Below are 22,133 nucleotides of genomic sequence, written 5' to 3' on the forward strand. Positions count from 1 at the left end.
CGTCTTGGAAACGTCCGCGGCCTGCACCACGGTGCATTCCTCTTCCGCGCCCCCCCTGTTGGCCCCTCCTGTTGCTGCTGCGTGATTGATAGGGGGGTTGGCCTCCCTCAGCACCTAGGGTCATCTGCTGGACAGCTTGAAGCATTGCAAGTTGAGCTTTCTCTCCAGTTTGCTTACTGCGTTTCTCTTGCCTGGTCTGAGTGTCATTATGGATTTTGCAGTTGTGTCGTGCGTGTTTTACCACTTCATCAAGTCTTGCGTCCTCCAGGCCAATCACGGAGCGTTCGGTTGCGGCTTTGATGTCTGGCAACAGCCCGTTGACAAAAGCATTCTTGAGATGTGTTTCCCACACTGACATTACTGTTTTGTCAGCCGGTTCTTCAATACCGCTGTGTGTTTGGAATGCAGACATGAGTCTTTGGTGATATGATGTCACATCTTCAGTTTTACCTTGTTTGGTGCTGTTGATGAGTGCCATGTTGACTTTTGATGGAAAAGCTGTCACTACAGCTGCACAGACAGCTTCCACGTACGTTCTGTAATCGGCGTTTGCAGCATTGTCCCACCCAATGTGAGCTTGGCGGGAGTTGGCGCCTGGTCCTGTGACAATGGTTCTGATTTTGCTGAAGTCAGTTGGGCCAACATGTTTGACCAGCAACCGGTGGACTTCTGGACCCGTGGGCATGAATTCTTTACAGAATATCAGGAAATCTTTTGCGAATTTAGTACCGTTGTTGATGTCAGGCAGGTGTGATGCAGCTTGTAGAATGTCAGTTTGTGTCCAGGCTCTGAACACGAGACCTGGAGCACCATCGACCCCTGGTACTTGGATCATCGGGGCTGTGAAAACAGCTTCGTCAGCACTGGAGTTCATGGAGGTGTTGGGGCTGAGGAAATTAGCAAATCTACCCGCTGTTCCGCTCCATGAGGATGGGTCAAGCCATGATGAATTCTGGGGTTGGGGCGTGGAGGGCAGAGGATGGGTGATGAAGGGGTTGGATGGTGAGGCTGGTGAGGCTGGAGATGCTCTGTAGTCAACATTGCTCTGTTGAGCCATGTTTCTCTGCTCTGCGTGGAGGCGAGTCTTTGGTCTGTCAGCCGTTGGACCAGGGCCAGTATATGGCGGAGGAGGTGGTGGTGGGTTGTCAGGTTGCTGGACGACACGCTGTGGGGAAGCCTGACAGCATGTGTTTAGGAGAGGGCCGCCTGCTCCTGTAAGACTCGGATACATAGGAGAATGGGACACGGATGGATTATTCTGTGTGTCTGGAATCAGTTTTTCTTCTTTTAAACACGTCATTTGTTTAATCATTTGTTTTCTCTCCCTACAATCACATTCTGTTTGCCATTGAGCCAGACAGTTCTGGTTTTTCTCTATCATTTCCAAGTCTTTAACTCTAACCTTTTTACCACTCTTCATTTCTTTCAACCTTGCTTCTAAATCCCCTTGTAACATTTTAAGTTTAGCGGCACTTAATGAGCCGTTCTCTGGAAACCCAAACTCTTTTGACCAGTACGGGAGCAATTCCGTACATGCATTTCCATATTTCTGTCGCATCATTTCTACAATCGGACCCGAAGGCTCTGTGTGTTTAGTCTGCTTTCCACCCATCTTTCAGGCGTGGAACACGTTAACGTTTATCTTAATACAATACAGCCGTCGCTGTAAGGCGTAGTTTCTTTCGTAAAACTTTGCAAAAACCTTGTTTGAAATTCACGTTAAGTTACTACCAACGGTCTTATTCCAAGTAGTTTGGAATTCACGTATGTAGGTTAATAACAACGGTCTTATTTCAGACAGAATTTGTTTGAAATTCACGTTAAGTTAATAACAACGGTCTTATTTCAAACCTATTTGTGTTTGAAATTCACGTTACGTTAATAACAACGGTCTTATTTCAAACCTATTTGTGTAGTCAAGGATCTGTGTTACGATCTCAAAATGTTTTTATTCTGAGTTAAATCTTCACCTTATAAAACAATCCTGTCTTCTACGTAAACACGTAAAATGATGCTCCAGAAATTCTAAATGGATTTTACATAAAGAATTCAAAAAACAAATATACAAATGTTAAAAACAATTGTATTCCCCAAATAATGACGACTACTTGATCATTCATCTGTGTCCGTTATATCTTATTTTTACGATATCAATAGTAATTGGAATTTCAACTTCTCACCGATTTGTAGAAATTAATTCTTTATCGTTGGATACGCGTGACGTCAATCAGGACTCCTTGGTTTCGCCGGCTCTCTCTCTCTCGTCTAAGGAGGTATGAGACAAGATCGTCAGTTGTGGATCCTGGAAAAGGCCTTTTTCTCCGGACGGTCCCCCGGAGCCTGACGGACAGTCAGCGTATCCCACTTCTGACACCAAGTTGTTGTGGAATATTTCTATGACTAGTCGGGAGAAGAGTATAAAGGTTTTTTAGTCAATATCAAATGAACAGATTCTTGATGAATGATCAAAGTGTGTAAAGTCAATTTATCGCGTTGCAAGCAAGGAGAGCAGTTTCACAGATACGTATTGCAGTAACCTGTGAGAGTGCCCCCAAGAATCATCTCCGTACATTCTTATTTATACCTTTACAAACAAAGGAGACAGTGAGAAGAAGGGGGGGGGACATGTGGGGGACAAGTCATACGTGTGCATCAGTGTCTGGTACATGTCCTCTTCATTACAGGAAGGCGCCTCATTCTCTGTCGCTGCCCTATATGGCTTGCATGTTTCTCGTCTTATGCTATTGCCCTATATGGAATGTTTTATGTCACAGCGGGCACTTTCCTCTTACAGAGTCTATGCAGAGAACATGTTAAAACATATTTTACCGTTACACTTCACAAGTCCAATATCAGTACTATGCCGAGCCCACAAACATTCTGGAACTTGTTGTAGCATCTCTTCTCTCCTTGAGTCTGAGTCCATCTTAGTACTGCAGATTGACTCATGTGTCATTCTCACAGTATGTGGCTGTCCTTGTCCTTGAGCAGAGATCATGATCTTAATGAACCTCTGATCCTCGCTCTTCCAGATGGCAAGATTCTCTGTTACTGGTGTAAAAACAGCTTCTTCTGCCTCCGCCATCATTTCTCCCACTTGCTTCTGCGTATGTTCATCACACACCCACAAGGTCACATGTGGCACACTCTTCTCGATATCAAACTCTTTGTCCAAATAGTCATTTCTGTGTATCTTCATAGCTGCTCCTTGTGGTCCCAAAATTATACAGCCCGAATTTAGTTGAACTTGTTTTGGTTGTCGACTCAACCATTCTTCTGCGTATGTTTGAGCATCTTTATTGAAATACTTGAGCGTGCAGTGAAATGGATACTCTGGAAGCTTCGCATCGGGCATATTTACGATGATAAACTTTTCCCACAACTTAACTGGCTCAAGAAAATCTTCATTAAGATTTCCGATCCAACATACTGTAGAAGCTTCAGTCTCTGTTGTCATCAATAATTGGTGAACACTCTCGTTTGGCATTTCATCCTTTTTCCTATACACTCCCTTTCTCTCTTTTCTCTCTCTTTATCTGTTCTCTCCTTCTCCCTCTCCCTTTCACTTTGCTCTCTCTATCCTGTTTCTCCTTCTCTCTCTGCTCCCTATTCCTTCTATCCCTCTCTTTCAGCTCTCTCTCTTTTCGCTCTTTCTCATACTCTCTTCTCTCCCTGTCTTTTTGTGCTTTCTCTCTTTTCTCCTTTTCTTTCTGCTCCTTCTGTACGTTCCCTCTTCGTTTGCTCTCTGTCCTCTCTTTTTCAAACAACTGGAGAATGACAAGCTCCACTTGCCTCTTCTCCTTGCGTTTTCTCCCCTTTTTTCCCTTCTTTTGCTCTGCCTTGTATGTGGATACAAGTACCAGCATTATTTTAATTACATCTGGGTTAAGAGTCCCCTCCACTGGCCATGGTTGGTCAATTTCAGGCCAGCGTTTATGCCATTTTTCCGATATTTTTTCAATGTTTGCGATGCCTCTAATTAAAGGATTATTCTTCTGTACCACTTCAACAGGAGTGATTACTTTTGGATTTTTAGTGTTCTTTTTCCCCATTATAATGACTTCCTCTTATGTTCCGTTATTGTACTTTAAGAATTAATTGCTACAATTAAAACTACTCAAGGCTATTTAGACTACTTCCCCCCTTCAATTAACCAATTATCAAATTATCCAATTAATCAATCAACAAATTAACCAATTATTAAATTAACCAATTAACCAATTAACCAATTAACCAATCAACCAATTATCCCATTAACCAATTAACCAATCAACCAATTAACACATTAACAAACCAATTATCCAATATTCAGCTCAAATCATCAGACAGTCACCATATTGATGTACACCACAGCACAGATCAGAACAAACCACGCACAATAACAAAAATGGACATCTGCAATTGTCAGCAGAGGTTAGACCAAACAATCATATGCCATTAATTAATTAAATGCATTAACTGGTCAATCAGTTGCCAAGTTTTCTATTTATTTATTTATTTATTTCTCCTATCTGCCTAGAGCATGTATTCTTTCATGTGTATAGGAACAGGTCAGTATCCTCTTAGGCTTATAAATGAAAGCAGGTTTATATGTGTACCATCAATATTACCTACGACTTTTTTGCTAAAGAGTCTGTAGATAAATTTGTACCGGCCTTTATTTGATTGAAACGGAAGCCTCCCCGTGGACGTCAGCCAGCCACACTCCGTGATGTGCCGGTCCACTGCCTTGCCTCCCCTTCTCAATTCTCATTCACCGTAAATGTCATAACAGACAAGAAACAGGCAATGATTTAGTCTCTTATGAACCCTTTAGGTCCCTTTAACAGCATACCTAAATATTATTCCTAAATTGAACCCCTTACCTAAACATTGTAGCATTTAGTGAACTCCAACTGAACCCAAACAGTTCAAATGGCAAAGAAATTCTCTGTATCTCCCAAGAGAGTTTTATCATCACCGAACGCCTTTCCACCCTCACATTCCGACCTCCATCTGGAGGGAATTTTGAGACGAGTAAGGGGGGGGGTGTCAAACTCTACCCTTCTTAAACGAAGTTCATTGTGCATTTAACAGCTCATTTGTTATATTACGTCCCTTTTAAGAAGAGCTCATGTTTTATTTACTGACTCGTTCAATTCATTACGTCTTCTCAAACGAAGCTCATTGTTTTATAAAATACATCGTTCAATTCATTACGTCTTCTCAAATCACCACCTATGTACGTTTATTCAATCATAATGTTTTTTCTTTCTTTTAACACCTCTATTCTCATCCTATGCATTTTTATAGCACACATCTGGAACACATCAGCAGCTAAGTTTCACACACTCATTCTCTTAGCCTTCTACGCACACCCATTCTCCCCTCTCTGCTCATCCCAAAGTAAACACACACACTCATTCTCTTAGCCTTCATTCACACAGCATGCTTTTTGCCGCTATTTCCTTTTTCTCATAAAATGTATGCTACCTCTGAGGTGTAAATATTCGATGAGAGGCTGCATCAGACACCGTTCGTCAACAAATGTCAGAGTGGTAACAGTCAATCGAATTGTGAATTTACACTCTCCAGTTATTAAACTGACCATAAGATGTTGTTTCAGGTTTTACGCGGCCCGTACTACATGCTCCTACACTTGAGGGCTCTATCCTATCTGATTTTGCGGCTCAATCATATGATCATTTCCTTTATTTCCTTATCACTTTTTCCTTTACCTTTTTACATTTATTTATTCAAATTACCTGGATCCAGGTTTCCCCAATTTTGTCTTTCTAACTTAATTCCGGACTATGTCAGAGCCATCGTTACGCAGTGACTAATATGCATGTGTCTTACCGTTAAGAAGTTGAGGGCCCCTCTTCATTAATCTTGCACGATACTGTTTAGCACACCTTATCGTTACCATGAAGCTATTCTAAACTATTCCTTTTTCTTCACTCTTTATCTTCCCCCTTTTTTACATTAAATTTAGCACGGAGCCTCACTGTCAACATCAAATCAACAGGACATGTCCATAACAAGAAGGTTCTTAATTTACGGTGTGTCCAAGCAACTCCACATAACAGCCCCAATTTATGACCAGCATTCAATCGAGAGAGCTCACCGTATGTGAAGTTGTAGTAGGAAACTGCAAGGCCACCTCCGATCCTGTTCGTGACGCCATGTTTGTCGTATCTTTCATGCGACAGTGCTGTTGAAGTGATGAGGAAGGATGCTCCGTGGACACTGTTCTTGCTGGTATAATAAAGTTTATTACAAACAAGCAACACATGCCATTACGGACGTCTAGATCGCCCGGAGGTCTCAAGTTGAATCTGAAAGTCCCTGACTCTAGGGCTCTCGCTTCATCTTTATATAGGATACATGTTATGTTTACATCTGGGCGGAACGTAAGAGAATGTATGTGGCCTCCTCATTCTACACATCCCCCCTTCTGCCCCTGGTCTCCTGCACATCTGGTTTTCATCTAAGACAAATACACTTGGGGTCTTCTCTGTATTGTGCAAGGCCTGAAAATATACCACAACAGTTTCATAAGGAGGAGGCCTACAGAGGTGGGGACAGGATTCTGTACAACCAGGCCAGGAACACACTGACGAGGGAGATCAGGGTAGCAAAGAGGAGCTACACTGAAAAGCTGGAAAAAAAGTTTTCAGTCAACGACCCCTCGTCAGTATGGAGAGGCCTGCAAGTACTCACGAACTACAGACTGAAAGTCTGTGCTGACAGTCTGTGCCCCCATCTTCACGCAGATCTTCAACCGATCACTGGAGCTGTGTGAAGTCCCCTCCTGCTTCAAACGCTCCACGATCATCCCGGTCCCCAAGAAATCCTCCATCACAGGATTAAATGACTACAGGCCTGTCGCCCTGACGTCTGTGGTCATGAAATCCTTTGAAAGACTGATGTTGACCAATCTGAAGAACATCACAGGGCCCCTGCTGGACCCCCTGCAGTTTGCCTACCGTGCAAACAGGTTGGTGGATGATGCAGTCAACATGGGACTGCACCACATGCTGCAACACCTCGACTCCCCATACATATGCAAGGGTTCTGTTTGTGGACTTCAGCTCAGCGTTCAACAGCATCATCCCGGAGATACTCCAACCCAAACTCTCCCAGCTCACTGTGCCAGCCTCCACCTGTCAGTGGATCACAAACTTCCTGACAGACAGGACGCAGCAGGTGAGGCTGGGAAAAATCACATCCAGCACCCGGACTATCAGCACTGGCGCCCCTCAGGGATGTGTGCTCTCCCCACTGCTCTTCTCCCTCTACACAAACGACTGCACCTCAGAGGACCCATCTGTTAAACTCCTGAAGTTCGCAGACGACACAACGGTCATCGGCCTCATCAGGGACGGTGATGAGTCTGTGTACAGGCGGGCAGTTGAACAGCTGGTCCTCTGGTGTGGTCAAAACAACCTGGAGCTGAACAAGCTCAAAACTGTGGAGATGACAGTGGACTTCAGGAGGAGCCCCCCAACACTGCCCCCCCTCACCATACTCAACAACACTGTCTGCTGTGGAGACCTTCAAGTTTCTGGCTTGCTATAACCCAGAGATCCTTGAATCTCACAACACCGCCTTTCTTCTGACATCTCACATGACGATGTATTTTCAACCGTGTTCGGGGTAATACTTCTGATGTTATTGAAATGTCCTTGTAACATATTTTGCAATATAGTGTGATTAATGTATAATCAAAAGAGTGGAATGTAATGGTAAAAAAATAATTAATAACGACTATGTGTCCTTGCTGTGAACCCGAAACTTGTGCTTGAAACTATGCAGTAATGAGGAACTTGTGCTTGAAACGTCTCATCTTACCTTGAATGTAACGAAACTGTGGAAGGTCAGCTACATACAACAGATAAGCCATCGTGTGTGCGACTCCCTTGAGAGATAACCTGTTGCTGTATATCTAAAGGAGCTTGTGTGATACATACTTTGAAGCTTTGCCAAAGTCTACTGAATACGTAGCTGTGGTATTCTCTTCCCTCTTGCAAGCGAATAAACAGACAAAGACAACTTTGAATCTTCTGAAGACTTTATTATTGATTTGTGAACAAAACTCTCTTCTCCCGATTAACATAGAAATCTTCCATCACAGATCCACAATCTCCCAGGACCTTAAGTGGGGACCCAACATCTACACCATCAGAAAAAAGGCCCAGCAGAGGTTGTACTTCCTGTGCCAGCTCAGGAAGTTCAACCTGCCTCAGGAGCTGCTGATTCCTTTCTACTCCACCATCATCCAGTCTGTTCTCTGCTCCTCTATTACTGTGTGGTTTGGATCGGCCACCAAACAGGACAGAAACAGACTACAACGGATTGTCAGGTCTGCAGAAAGAATCATTGGTTTCAGCCTGCCCCCTATCCTGGACTTGTACACCTCCAGAGTCAGGAAACGGGCTGGAAAGATCACTGCAGACCCTTCACACCCTGGACACTAGCTGTTCCAACTCCTCCCCTCTGGCAGGCACTACAGAGCTCTGTACACCAAAACCACCAGACACAGGAACAGCTTCTTTCCACTGGCCGTCACTCTGATGAACAATTAACTAATAATCAGACATATTGCATCTTCATTTGCACTATTTGTACTATTATCACCTTTCTGCACTAATATCCCGAATCCATTGTCCATTGTCATTGTTGTTGTTCTTTATGCTCATATATATTCTTTGATATATATTTATATTGTACATAGTACTTCAATGTTAAATGTTTATGCTTAGTTTCTCTGTTCTACTTTGTTGTCTTTAATGTCCTTGTTTTATATTTCTCTTGTTTATTGTATATTCTATGTACGATGGGAAGCAATGTGTAACCGGAGTCAAATTCCATGTATGAAAACGCATACATGGCCAATAAAGCTGATTCTGATCTTTGCCTCAACAATATTTCCCACAGACTGGATGCAGAAGTGAATGTGAACGCATCCAGCAGCGTTGTAGTCCGATAGAACTACAAGTCCCTTGTCTCCCAGCGCAGTGGTCGTCGGGTCGGGGAACGTGTTTGGTTCGGTTTTGAACGCAAAGAGCGAGCGGGAGTGTGTGACAGGACTGGATTCAATCAGTACAGCTGTGTTGCGGTAATGGGGACATCACTTTCTATTAGAACTATGGGTTAAAGTCTCTGTAATAACTAACGGTGACCGGAGGAGCCTCACTAATAGTAACTTTAACGTTAGTCAGCGGTTTTCAGATGGCCGACTGGACAGGCCGACTAAGAGCCACGCTCTGTCCCACGTAACGTGCGAGCTAGCTGACAAGAACAAATCCGTTTTATAATCCTGCAACCGCCGGACTAAGTGTGTTAATTATCAAGCAAGCACGTGATATCTTATTAAACCGACGGTTGTCAACATACCAGCTCCACAGGCATCACACCGTTATGGTGTGTTAGCATACCGTTAGCTGCACTCGGCTAAAGCTAGCTGCCGGCTGTGTACAGGGGGAAATCCACCCCAAAACAACATTCAACTCTTATGAATGTAGCTCGTGTCTGCGTGTATAAAACCCTGCGGCTGTATTCACGTGTTGAAGGAACATTACAACTTAAACTCGTGTTTTGAGTTTATTTGGACAGGGAATTAGCTTTAGTGGCTGACTTAAACAAGATATCTCCTTTCAATGTTACCAGAAAACACTGACAGTTAAATTGTACACGAGGAGCTCCAGGATTTGTCCCCTACCTTATTACATCTTTACTGTCTGTCTATTATTCAACGCACGAGATATGTTCCAATCTATAAATTAAATTTGACCTGCAGTGTATTTACTGCAAATGTAAATACTATTTTAGGGTGGATTGTCCCACAGCGAAAACAACGCTTTCAGTAGATGTTTAGTAGAAAGGTGGATTTAGCTTTCCAGAATAATCTAAGCAGTTAAAGCCAAAATGTCCATACATTCCTATCTAATAGTCCTGTATGTTTGGATTTTGATTGACTTGCTATATGTGGTCTGTGTTTTGATTCCTAGTTGGTAATGAGTGCAGAGGAAGCCAACTGTGTCACTGGACACCAGGGTTATCATGAAGCAGAATAAAAAATAAATAATGTTTGTTCCCCAGGTGTCCCGATGGCGACAGATATTGTTGAGCAGTTGACCAACTCTCTGGCTAAGACTGGAGTAGTGGAAGTAGAGCTGAGCTACAAAGGCCAGGGAAGAAAGCTCGATGATGCCCAATCAGGTGAGTGTCAGACATCACTGTGCCAGAAGCTCTGCCTATGATTGCTTTGTCGCTCTAAAGTCTTTGTTTTCATGATTTTTTTTACATCACAACATCTTACCGCCTCTATCCCTCACTCTGATCCCGTTCTCCAGTGGAGGAGATGGTTAAGGAGATCCAGGACTTTGATGATTTGCAGGCTCTGAGGTTGGAGGGAAACACTATAGGGGTGGAGGCAGCAAAGGCCATCGCCAAGGCCCTAGAGACAAAGAGCAAGTTCAAGGTTTGGAGTGATTCTTCTTGACCTTTCTGATCATTCTCAGTTTGAATCATCACCGTAACCAGGACATGAAAAAATGACTTAAATCATTAATGAATTATTGGCAGATTATTTTTCTCTTCTTCAATTAATCGTTATTTTTGTCTTAGCTCTAATAATGAAAATGATATTGTACGACATGTTGAACTTTTGTTTTCTATATAATGTGAGTATATTCAAGTTGATCTCTCAGCTGACACTGTTTCTTCTTTTTCCCTCTTTCAGCGCTGTTATTGGAGTGACATGTTCACGGGGCGCCTGCGCTCTGAGATCCCACCTGCCTTGGTAATGCACTTCTTCCTTAACATCATCGACCTCATTGCAAGTTTAGGCTTCCAGTCAGAACGTGTTGAAAGACTGCATACTAGACCCTGTCATTTCATCTCGTCTCTTTCTCCCCTTGTGTTGCAGAATGCATTGGGTGACGCTCTGATGCTGGCCGGTGCCAGGCTCACTGTTTTAGACCTCAGTGACAACGCCTTTGGACCGGATGGAGTGAAGGGCATCGAGAGGTTGCTCAAGAGCACAGCCTGCTACACGCTGCAGGAGTTACGGCTCAACAACTGTGGCATGGGCATCGGAGGGGGGAAGGTAAGTCATGAGGACGTCTTTTTAAAATGAGGCATCTGTCCATCTACTTTGTTAGGTACCGTTAATACGCACTCAGTCGTCACGTTGTTAGGTACACTTGTACAGTCCACTGCGATCCAAAGTCTATTTTTATGATGCATGAAATGATCTTTGACTGATGAAAGGAGTTGAAGATTAAGTCAAAAGCTGAGGAAGTGTTTTGTTGAGAGAGAGATGTCTGTCAAAGTTTTTGATTTATTGATAGTAGCTGGAATGAAAAGAGAATTTTGGCTGTAGAAATGTCTGTAACAATTCACATCTGCGTTCATGGACTCCTCAGATCTTGGCCGCTTCTTTGATCCAGTGCCATAAAAAATCCAGTGCAGAGGGCGCCCCCCTCGGCCTGAAGGTGTTTGTTGCCGGGAGGAACCGCTTGGAGAACGATGGAGCCACCGCCCTCGCTCAAGCTTTCCAGGTACAGGACTAACAACCCCCGCTTTGCACAATTGAATACAAATAAAGTGCAGGTCATGTTGTTATTTAAACACTTGACCACACTCATTCTAAGCTGGGAGAGTCGGTTATTGTAGACAAACTGCTGTAGTTTACTGTGGCTGTGTTTTTGTGTTCTCAGTTGATGGGCAGCCTGGAGGAGGTCAACATGCCTCAGAATGGCATCAATCACCCTGGTGTGACGGCTCTGGCCAAAGCCATGCAGCACAACGCCGGCCTCCGCATCCTCAACCTCAACGACAACACCTTCACTGAGAAGGGGGCTATCGCCATGGCTCAGGTACAAAGACATCGGCATCAGGACTGTTGGCAATTGAGTGGACAGTTGCTCAGAGTGAAATGCACCTTGGGAAAATGATTAACCGTTTGCTGTCAGCCCGCTTTATTCATTCCAAAGTCAGTATTCACACCGGATAACTATGTTTAGCAGGTTTTTCAAGAGATTCGGTATACAAGAGGTAGTAACAGGCCTCAAGTTTAAAATATACTGTTGATTCCTACGTCCAGTTAATTATTAACTGTAATAATTCTTACAAAGGTGATCGCCTGTAGTTTGAAGCTTTCCTAGGTCAGTACACTATTTACCATATTCAGTTATAATTTGTACCTTCACCAAGGAATTCACAATGTAGCTTTCTTTAAAAAAAATCATCCACCAATTTGTCCGTCACCATCAGTTTGACTACGGTTCTACTGATAACTCTCTTTTCGGGCTTCGAGGCTTTATCAAATAATATCTGCCTTCTTCACAGGCCCTCAAACACCTACGCAGCATCCAGGTGATAAACTTTGGAGACTGTCTGGTGCGGCCAGCGGGAGCCATAGCTATCGCAGAAACGGTATCGGAGGGACTACCAATCCTCAAGGTGAGTGAGTAGAACACTGCTGAGCTGAGCTGTCAGTCACTACTTCATGTCTATCCTCGTTCTTTTCTTTATTTCTTAGCTTTGGTTTGACACTTTTCTTCCCGACTGAGTAAATATTCTGTTTACAGGAACTCAATCTGTCATTTGGCGAGATCACAGAGGAGGCCGCTCTGGCTGTGGCACAAGCAGTGAAGAACAGAGACCAGCTGGAGAAACTGGATCTAAATGGTAAAAACATGCAAAGAGAAAACTCTGCTCTTCACTGATCTACATTTGAAGTTTTTTTCTGTTGTATTTTTAACTTTACAAAAATCTGCTTAAAAGTTTTTCAATTAATTGTTTTAGAAGAGTAGGTGACTTTCATTTGTAGAGATGATATTTTTCTTTTTGTTTAATTTATCTTCCCTGACTAAGCTGTTTATATTGATTTGATTTCCAGGTAACAGTCTAGGGGAGGATGGCTGCAAAGCTCTGAAAGACGCCATGGAAGCCATGAACATTGGCGATCTTCTAGGATCGCTCAGGTAATCACGTCGTACATCAGCTCCTGTGGTCTATTTATAGAAATCCATAAATCCTTTCTCTGTACCTGTCTATCTTGTTGTGGGTCATGAGGGCCAATAGGTCATGTCTGAGTTTTTATTCCCGCTCTACCGTCACATCAGCGCCTGACAAACTGATGCAAACTGCCCCACAGGGACTTTGCACATGATTTAGTTGAAAACCACGATCATTCAAAAAAGATGCTTCTCATCCCAAAATCCACACTAACGTGCTTTTTAATTTGCCTCAGTGACGACGAGGGCGAGCCAGAAGATGATGACGACGAGGACGACGATGAGGAAGAAGACGAAGACGACGAGGATGTGGATGAGGAGGAAATAGAGGAGGAAGAGGAAGAAGAGGAGGAAGAGGAAAGCAATGACAACAAGGTCAGATAAAAGTGTGGCGATGATGTGTGGCATCAAAGCAAAAGTTAGCCCCAAAAAACATGAAATCAATCACAAATCCAAGTGTAAACTCTTTACACCATTATTTAATCCACGTCTGTCTGCATTGAATAGTTGACATGAAGTCTAAAGGCCTCACTAGCTGCTGTTGTGTGTACGTGTTTGTTTGTTCGGTGTTGTGGTTGAGTTGACTTTCTCCCCCCCCCCCCCCACAGATGTCCACCCCTGCATCAGCATCCCGGCCGCCAGACGTCTCCTCCTTCCTCAGCTTTCCGTCTCCAGACAAACTGCTCAAGCTGGGGGCCAAGAGAGCGATGCTGATCGAGCAGCAGGTAAACACACGAGTACTTGCACACATGCACTCCAGCTTGAGTTTTTTATCTGTTCATGAGAGGTACTAAAGGCGAAAAGAAATATCTTTGAGGTAAATGTTTCTGCCTTTCTCCGTGTCTAGGTGGATGTGTCAGATGCTACAAAAACAGCTGAAGCCTTCCTCAAGATCGCATCTGTGTACAAGGAGGACAATAATGATGTTAAGACCGCCGTGTTGGACAGCATAGGTGAGACACTTGGTCTGCATCAGTTGATCTCACCGTTGTTGTACATGCTCTTGCTGAGTGCTGAACTGATGAGGAACCTCGTAGCATTACAAATTAATTTCTGCCTTTCAGTGTCTCGCAGTTATTTTGTGTTTTTTATATATTTATTTATTTTGATGTACTACCAAGTACCAACCTGTTTCATCTAATGAGCTCAGAATTCCTTTCACTCTCCAATTGAACAAGACGAAAACATTTCTAATTGCTGAATTGCATTGTGGTCTGTTAAAGCATCTTCTTTTTTAACTACTTTTCATCTCGACCTCAAAGCGCTGAGAGATGCTAGTGAGGTTGTTTTGCACAGTTTAATTAAAACAGTTTTTAATGCTTCACTTGATCCATTAAGAGTTTGTGGTAACAAGTCGCACGTTTTCTGTTGTGTTTTTTGTTGACGGTGTTAGAATATATGTTTGTAATAAACAGTAATACATTTTTCCTTACAGATGCCCTTCTGAAGAAAGCTTTTGCCACTCCGTCTTTCCAAGGCTACAACTTTGTGTCATCTTTGTTGGTGCTGCTTGGACTTCTCAAGGTGTGTTTTGATCTGTTTGCCAAGGCACAGACATGTGTATCTCTTTAGAAGCCTTTTGTTTCCTCTACATGTCTCTTCTCTGCTTATCTCACTTTTGTTTTCTCACTCCTCTCTCCATTGTTCTGTCCTCTCGTCCTCACCCTCCATTCCTCCGTCCCGTCCCGTCCTCTTGGCCGCCCAGAGTGAGGACAAGGTGAAGCCTGTGCTCGTGGTCCCCGGCCACCTCAACGCCTTGGAGCACGTTGTTAGACAGGACTACTTCCCCAAAGACAACGTGGCCGTGCTGCAGGCCTTCCTGTCCCGGTAAGGGCGTGACAGAATGAGCCAATCAGCAGGCAGCTTCCAGGTACAAAATACCACGATTACCATCCTCTGTCTTCAGGAGTGAAGCACATGATGAATGTTTTTACACTTTGGTGCGCGTAGCGACGGTGGTGGACACTCTCTGGTGATTGCTCATTGATGTGTTGGAATGGGTTTGTTATTTTTGTTTTGCTAACTCTTCACTTTCATTGGGCTAACATTTACCTTTCTGCCTCTATGACATACATGAAGGATTCATGGGGATTTATCCTTAAAGTTATAATCCTTAAGATTTAAACCCGAGCTTTCCCCACAACTAAAAACTGAACATTTTCTGAAAATTATAAAGATTCAAATTTGGATGATAATGCTGGTATTTTATTTTTTTTTCTCATTGTCAATCCCATGAAAAGACTTGCGTTAGTCCGTTTCTTAATACTTTCTGACTTCACTAGCCTCTCGGTGCCAGACCAGTTTCTTTAAAAACGCATCACAAATATATAGTTTCCTTTTTGTTTTATAAGAAAGTTTCCTTTGAAAGCTGGACTTACGTTTTTAGCCGTAGATTAATATACATTTGGAGCTCTAGTGCGTGTTCACAGCAACAGAACAGTATACGTGGCATTGACTCAAACTACAGGGCCTGTGGTCATTATAACAAAGGAACATGTGCAGCAGTGTGGCTCACTGGTGTGTTTGTGGACAACAATAGCTTCAGCTACACAGACATACTAGTTAGTATATGAGAGGATCAACTCTTTGCTGGTTTTGGTGTGTCATGGGATTTGTTGACAATCTGAGAAATACCAGAAAGATATTAAGTTAATGGATAAATTAAACAATTTATTTTAATTATGTGTGTATACACTTCATCCTCTAACTGTCTGTTATCCTTCACAGAAACAACAAGGCTCTGGAGTCATGTGGCAATGCCAGAAACAGCCTCCAGTCAACACTGCAGAGGGTCAGATCTGAGGGCTGAGGACTGGATACACACACACACACTGACTGAACTTTGACTGATCACTGATGGACCTTTGGAAACCAGCACACATGAGCTCAAACAATAAGCTAATAAAGCTGAGCAGCACTGGAGAAGAACAGACTCACCGCTCTCCTTCACAGGTTCAGCAACAACCCTCTTACTGGACTCTGGGCTGGGCTTGGATGCTTTGTGTTTTGAAGTAGACGATGCTCTTATGGTGTGGAGCAACTGAAGTGCTTTGTGTACACTCGTATAACCACAGAACAGCACTGACAACTTCTTCGTCTTCTTGATCTCTGTATTCTGGTGAATCAGACCTTATTCCCCTCATAAATTAAGATGTGTGTGTCCTGGTTAGAGACACCTGACTGACCGACGCACAGATTACACTTTGGTGCAAACTAGAACAGCTCTGACCAGAAACAGATGCACATTTTATTTAATATTTCATATATGCCTTTTACTATTCTGTTCTTTTATATTCAATGTTTATTGAATTTGATAATATGGTCAAACATTGCCATTATTAAAATATCTATTGATGATAAATATGATGAAATTAAGACTGTAAAGTACAATAGAACAATCAATAGGGATGAAATATGTTTAAATGTATTTCCTGCCTTTAAATGGGGCACAAGGTGCAACGTTTGGGGATTTGTGTTGCAAAATAAAGCTGGTTTGAGTGTTTGATGTCTTTCACCGTCTTTGCATCTTAACTGCATAGAAGTTTTATTAAAGACATAAATATAAGCGTTGAAGTTAATATAAGAACATACAAGTCCATGAAAACTGAGCAACACAACGGCTTTGAGCTTTTATTACAACTGTAGAAATAGATCTATTGTATCGCTCATTTTCTGGAAGAAACAGATTTTCTGTTTTTCTACATATTTTGTTTCCTGTTGAGATTTGTTTTGTGTCACTGGGGGGGAGATCCTGATGTTACAAACCAAGAATAGTCAGTTTATCTCTCACATATATCAACGCGTGCTCAATCCGACCAACAAATACAGTTGCTCCCCTGTGTTTCAGACAGAAATTGTAAAGCCGAGGTGTTAATTTGCTTTGAGGGGGCTCAGGGGTCAGGGGTCATCGTGAAGGAATTTATCAGGGCCTTGTTTGTTGGCCTGCTGGACTGCTGACAGTACGGACACACTCAGAGTAGAATAAGAAAGTCAGCGGCAGCTCACCGAAGCCTTCAGTTCATGTTACCAAGCGGGCAGTGAGGACGTTCTGCTTGAAGGTAAGACAGGTTTATTTCTTCACAGTTTGTTTAGGTCAGATTTTGGATTTTCTTGAAACATTTTTTCAACTGATGAGCTGACTTTTGTGATGGTTCTCGTGCAGACAACCAACAATAATTTGTTTTTATATGTATTTATTTAATATTTTAGAAATAGGAAAACAGCACATAAGCAATGTTAAAATGTAATCAATGTGTTCCAATGGAAAAAGCCAAATAAGTAGTGAAGTAGTAGACTGAATACATTAGCATCCATTAAAAGTCTCTTTGGTTCTCTAAGCACTCGACACTGAATGGAGTTTTGACGACAGCTTTTAAATACATTTCTTTTATCATGTTTTACCGCCACAGATGCGTTTCTTCTCGGCTGCGGCCTTCTTGCTGGTTTTAGCGCTGAGTTCACCAGCTGAAGCGAGCAAATGTCCCAGAGTGTGCAGCTGTGACGGCTCCAAACTCACGGTCACCTGCGTTGGCAAGAACTTAACGGAGATTCCCCCGACGATAGATGAGGTGAGGAATTCAAAAGTAAATCTTACTGCCTCACTTTCACTTCACAAAAGTGTTTGAGGAAGAAACACTGAATGGCAACTGTGCTTTGGTGCATTTTAGATGTTTCTTAAATGTGAATCTATATTTATCTAAAAGGAATCAGTCAAATGCACTATGTACAGCGACAGCAGCAAGAAGGAGATACGTGTCTTGCTCAAGGGCTCAATAGTGCTGTTCTTATCCGGCATACCTCTATCAGCCCTGTCCTTTAATTGTGCATCCCCTCTGCCTCGGATACATCCTCTGTTCTCTTCGATCCTCCTCACAGATTACACTGAAGCTCGACCTGAGGAACAACAACCTGCAGGTGCTGTCCAGGGGGGCGTTCATCCTCACGCCCTACCTCACACACCTCAACCTGCAGCGCTGCAGCATCAACAAGGTGAAAGAGGGCGCTTTCCGGACTCTGGGCCGCCTGGTTTCCCTGAACCTGGCCTACAACAAAATTGACATCCTTTATCAGGTAAGAGGTGAGCGCATGCCGGCGACACTGAAGGGTCTGAGTTGTTATTTTTCACATTTGGTTTTAAACTTTCGACATACTAATGTGAGGTTGTCTCATTTTCCTTCCCCTCCCACCACCCTCTTACCTCTGACCCGACCGTTGCAGGAGTCCTTTGACGGCCTCTCGTCCCTGAAGGAGCTGCACCTGGACCATAACCGCGTGGAGGAGATCCAGCCTGGAGCCTTCACACAGCTCGGCTTCCTCAACATGTTGGCCCTCACCCACAACCAGCTGGTTTACATCCCCAACATGGCCTTCCAGGTACTCAGACTTATGGGATTATAGACTTTTTTGTCACAATGAATGGTTATTTTTGGCTACATGATCACACAGCAGTCTGACTCCTCCTCCAGGGCCTGCACAACATCAAATGGCTTCGTCTCAGCCACAACTCCCTGAACAACTTGGCCCCTGAGGCCTTCGCTGGGCTGTTCACCCTCAGCCGCCTCAGCCTGGACCACAACGAGCTGCAGTTCTTCCCCACCCAGACCATGACCAGGTGGGACCTTCTGAAGGATAATTATGGGCATTAAATAAATGTTATTTCAACATTCTAATGGAAAACAGTGTTTATGACTTCTGAGCAGACTATAAGGAACAAATGACGCGGCTTTTTGCTCTGGGTCAAAAATGTGGCATAACTAGGGTCAAAGGGTTATTGGTTCTTTGACTTTTTTCCCTTTGTAGAAATTTTAGAAATAGTACATAATGAACCATCAAAGGGCAGTAAATTCGACCAAAGTCTTATGTGTCACTTCACTTTTTACTTTACTCTTCCTCTCCTTGTGAAGACTTCCTGAGGTCACGCGCCTGGACATGAGCCACAACCCCATGACCTACCTCGGGGAAGAATCCGTGTCCGTGGCCAAGCTCACACACCTCTACCTCGACCACATGTCCCTTCAGGACCTGTCGGATCAGGCTCTGTCCCGCGCCCCCCTCCTCTCCCACTTGGACCTCAGCCACAATCAGCTTCGCTACCTGGAGCCCCTCTCTGGCCCCAAGGAGCTGGTCAGCCTCAACCTGACAGGTACAACTGACATTTGTGCATGGACATGGAGGATTAGAACATGCCATATTTCATCTTCAATACATCCCGATCATCTCTCATTTTTCTTAAAGGCAACCCAGTGTACTGTAACTGCTTCATGCAGCCCCTGAGGGTGTGGGCGGGTGTCCGTGGCGTGAAGCTGCTGGGAGCCTGCGGCGGACCACCTCACCTCTCAGATGAGCCGCTGCAGGCCGTGGCTCCTCTGGATCTGCGCTGCCGCAGCAGAGGGGAGATGCTGAAGGACGAGTTTGAGAAGGACGATGAGAGCACGGGAAGCCTCCCGCCCACAGACAAGCCCAAGCAGAAAGTCAAGTGTCCAGTTAACTGTGACTGTGATGTGAGTGTTTGACAGTGCGCCTCCAACAATGGCTGCTTTGCTTTGCTCTGTACGTGCAGTGTGTGCTAGAATTAAGATATTTAGATTTAAATTGAGTTACTAGAAACTCACTGTACTCTACCCGCCCAGCATCAAACTGCAGAGAGACTAATTTAGCAACTTGGTGCTGAAAATAGAGCCATTTAGCAACCAAGTAAACATCTGAATACTTTGTCCTCCGCTGTTTATGAGATGTATTGTTGTTAATATTCCATTCTGAATTTAAAACCTCCCCAGATTGAATCCCAGCATGCCACATGTGAGGGTCGGGGTCACACCAAAGTCCCACGAGGCTTCTCCACCAAGACGCAGCTGCTTGACCTCCGCAGCAACCACTTCCACGACCTTCCTGCCAACAGCTTCCCAGGCACCGGCCAAGTTGTCTCTCTTCACCTGGAGTTCTGCAAGATCCACGGAATCGAAGGCGGAGCCTTTCGGGGAATGAAAAAGCTGTTTTATTTGTATCTCTCTGACAACGACCTCACATCCTTGGACCCCGGAGCCTTTGCTGGAGCCCCCGAGCTCACGTACCTTCACCTGGAAGGGAACCGACTGGTACAGCTCCCCGGATCAGGTGAGTGGTTGGTCAAGTCAAGTGTGGCTGGATGTAAATAACAACAGGGTACATATGTGTGTAAAAACACAGAAGAAACAAAAAACAATGCTATTTTCTTTCTCTTTGTGTCTCTCCTGTAGCCCTGGCGCTCTTACCAAGTCTGTTTGTGTTACACCTGGAGCGAAATGCCATCTCCAAACTAGAGCCCGCTGGTTTGCTGTCCTCAGTAACCCCCAACCTCCGGGAACTTTACCTGACCAACAACACCATAACTGCTATTGCCAAGGGGGCTCTGGACTCGGCTTTCATAGGTACACTTCACCTGGATTCAAATCAGCTGACCGAGGTGCCCACCCATGCTCTGTCCGAGGCCACTAACCTGGAGGAGATCAACCTGTCTCACAATTCAATTCGCTGGGTGGGACCAAACGCATTCAAGCCCATATCCCAAAGTCTGAAGAGGCTTTACATGGATCAGATGGGCATGGAGAAGGTGCGAGAGACCTATTTTTTGCCAAAATGACGGCATTTCATTTAAGTTTAAGTGCCCTTTGCATCTTAAACTTTCTCTCACTTCAAATTTCTGTCATGTTATTATGAATTGTAGAAATATGTGGAGGTTGTGACTGCGATTTCACCAACAAGTTGCTGAAAGGACTCTTTGAGGCATGGATTTTGAGTGAATGCTTATGGCTTTTCTGCAAATCAGGACTTAATGGTGATCAGTTTTTTTTAATTGTACGCCCATCCAGATGTCCAGGGACGCTCTGGCAGGGCTGGGCCCAGGGCTGAGGGCTCTGACTGTGAGAGGAAACCAGCTGGAGGAGCTTCCTGACCTGAGCCCACTCACCGGCCTTGAGGTGGTCGACCTGCAGGACAACCCCCTGATGTGTGACTGTCCTCTGCTGCCGCTACGCAGGTCAGTGCAGAGTTTCCCTGGAAGAAGGGTTTTTGCTTTTTATTATACAGCAGGGTGGCACAGTTGGCTGTGCCACCCTGCTGTATTCCTAATCAATTTGCCTCAATTGTTATTAAAAGCTAAATTATTGACAATAATGATGTCACTGTCTGTGTCTCCCTCCATCTCTGTCTCTCAGGTGGATGGAGAATGTAAGTTTGGAGGTGATCGCCACCTGCGGTCACCCTCCCGAGATCAGAGGTCAGAAGGTCAGGGATGTCAATGTGTTCACATCCTGTCCAGAAAGCCGCTCTCCTCCAGATGAGAAGGTTGTTACGGCCTCCAGACCTCCAAAAGTGAAGAAACCCAAAACCAGCCTCTTGAAGTCCCCTCGGGTCAAAGCTAGGCCAGCAAAGCCTAAAGCTAAACTCCTCAAACCAACCAAGAATAAGCCTCAGAGGAAACCTGGGGCACCAAAAGTGACCAAGAACAAGAAACTGTAATAAATAATACAAGAAATTTAAAGTGTTGAGATGTTTTTTTTAAATTAAAGTGTTTAGGATTACAGCTCTGTGGGAAGTTTACATGCACTATTTACTATCCGAGCATAATCAACACAGTAAAGCAAAAAGCAAACAAAATAAAATAAAAGACAGAAGGACCCAGCCTATTGCCTTCCCATTACAGACAAATAAAAAACATAACCACAACTTCAACACACTCAACATTGTCCTATTTAGCTCAGACTGCCATCTAAAAAAACACTAAAATTAATGAATGATGGATAATGAATAAAGTAATATGAGCCAGTGAAGGTGATAACTGGCAATGTTTGTGTTTTTTGTCAAACTGAGCGCAACAGTTAAATAGGACCTTCATACACTACCAGCCACAATCATTCCTTCTGTATTGATATGAAACCTGCATTATATGTGTGTGGGCATTGGGTTCTGCCTGTACTACCCTTCAGATTAAAATGTGACTGGTTTACCTATAGATGTTATTATACCTGTAGAAGATGAAGGCGTATTTATTCAGCTTGACAGACAGGGTTCTATGGTGTAATGGTTAGCACTCTGGACTCTGAATCCAGCGATCCGAGTTCAAATCTCGGTAGAACCTGAGTTCGGTTT

At 43.8% G+C, this 22,133-nt stretch overlaps 2 protein-coding genes and 1 non-coding gene across 4 annotated transcripts; all 3 read left to right on the forward strand.

Annotated features, from left to right (window-relative positions):
- The first annotated feature begins 8,976 nt into the window (after positions 1–8,976).
- Positions 8,977–16,509, forward strand: LOC142942489 (ran GTPase-activating protein 1-like). 2 transcript variants are annotated; one of them, XM_076084864.1, is made up of 16 exons: positions 8,977–9,100; positions 10,084–10,203; positions 10,338–10,465; positions 10,727–10,786; positions 10,913–11,092; positions 11,412–11,546; positions 11,706–11,864; positions 12,337–12,450; positions 12,579–12,678; positions 12,890–12,974; positions 13,244–13,382; positions 13,616–13,732; positions 13,855–13,960; positions 14,443–14,531; positions 14,713–14,877; positions 15,735–16,509. In XM_076084864.1, the coding sequence occupies exons 2-15, from the start codon at positions 10,092–10,094 to the stop codon at positions 14,836–14,838; spliced, it is 1,650 nt and encodes a 549-aa protein (XP_075940979.1). In that variant the 5' UTR covers positions 8,977–9,100; positions 10,084–10,091; the 3' UTR covers positions 14,839–14,877; positions 15,735–16,509. The 2 variants fall into 2 exon arrangements, with proteins under 2 accessions (XP_075940979.1, XP_075940971.1); XM_076084856.1 differs by having other exon boundaries at positions 14,713–14,834.
- Positions 16,510–16,842: 333 nt separating this feature from the next.
- Positions 16,843–21,669, forward strand: chadla (chondroadherin-like a). Its single transcript, XM_076084872.1, has 11 exons — positions 16,843–17,065; positions 17,417–17,575; positions 17,883–18,077; positions 18,225–18,380; positions 18,473–18,618; positions 18,911–19,149; positions 19,242–19,507; positions 19,784–20,120; positions 20,243–20,595; positions 20,855–21,021; positions 21,200–21,669. Exons 2-11 carry the CDS (start codon positions 17,417–17,419, stop codon positions 21,501–21,503), a joined length of 2,322 nt encoding a protein of 773 aa, XP_075940987.1. The 5' UTR covers positions 16,843–17,065; the 3' UTR covers positions 21,504–21,669.
- Positions 21,670–22,050: 381 nt separating this feature from the next.
- On the forward strand, positions 22,051–22,122 carry trnaq-cug (transfer RNA glutamine (anticodon CUG)). The gene has a single exon. It is a non-coding gene; the product is annotated as a tRNA-Gln (tRNA).
- Positions 22,123–22,133: the final 11 nt, after the last annotated feature.

This window comes from Anarhichas minor, unplaced genomic scaffold (assembly GCF_050575085.1).
Source record: "Anarhichas minor isolate MPS153535 unplaced genomic scaffold, ASM5057508v1 ptg000007l, whole genome shotgun sequence".
NCBI classification, from domain to species: Eukaryota; Metazoa; Chordata; class Actinopteri; order Perciformes; family Anarhichadidae; genus Anarhichas; species Anarhichas minor.

Coding starts and splice junctions, on each gene's coding strand:
- LOC142942489 (XM_076084856.1), top strand. CDS start 10,092: ATGGCGACAGATATTGTTGAGCAGTTGACCAACTCTCTGGCTAAGACT. Junction 12,451..12,578: donor AGGGACTACCAATCCTCAAG/GTGAGTGAGTAG, acceptor TTCTGTTTACAG/GAACTCAATCTGTCATTTGG. Junction 13,733..13,854: donor CGATGCTGATCGAGCAGCAG/GTAAACACACGA, acceptor CTCCGTGTCTAG/GTGGATGTGTCAGATGCTAC.
- chadla (XM_076084872.1), top strand. CDS start 17,417: ATGCGTTTCTTCTCGGCTGCGGCCTTCTTGCTGGTTTTAGCGCTGAGT. Junction 18,619..18,910: donor CCCACCCAGACCATGACCAG/GTGGGACCTTCT, acceptor CTCCTTGTGAAG/ACTTCCTGAGGTCACGCGCC. Junction 19,508..19,783: donor CAGTTAACTGTGACTGTGAT/GTGAGTGTTTGA, acceptor AAACCTCCCCAG/ATTGAATCCCAGCATGCCAC.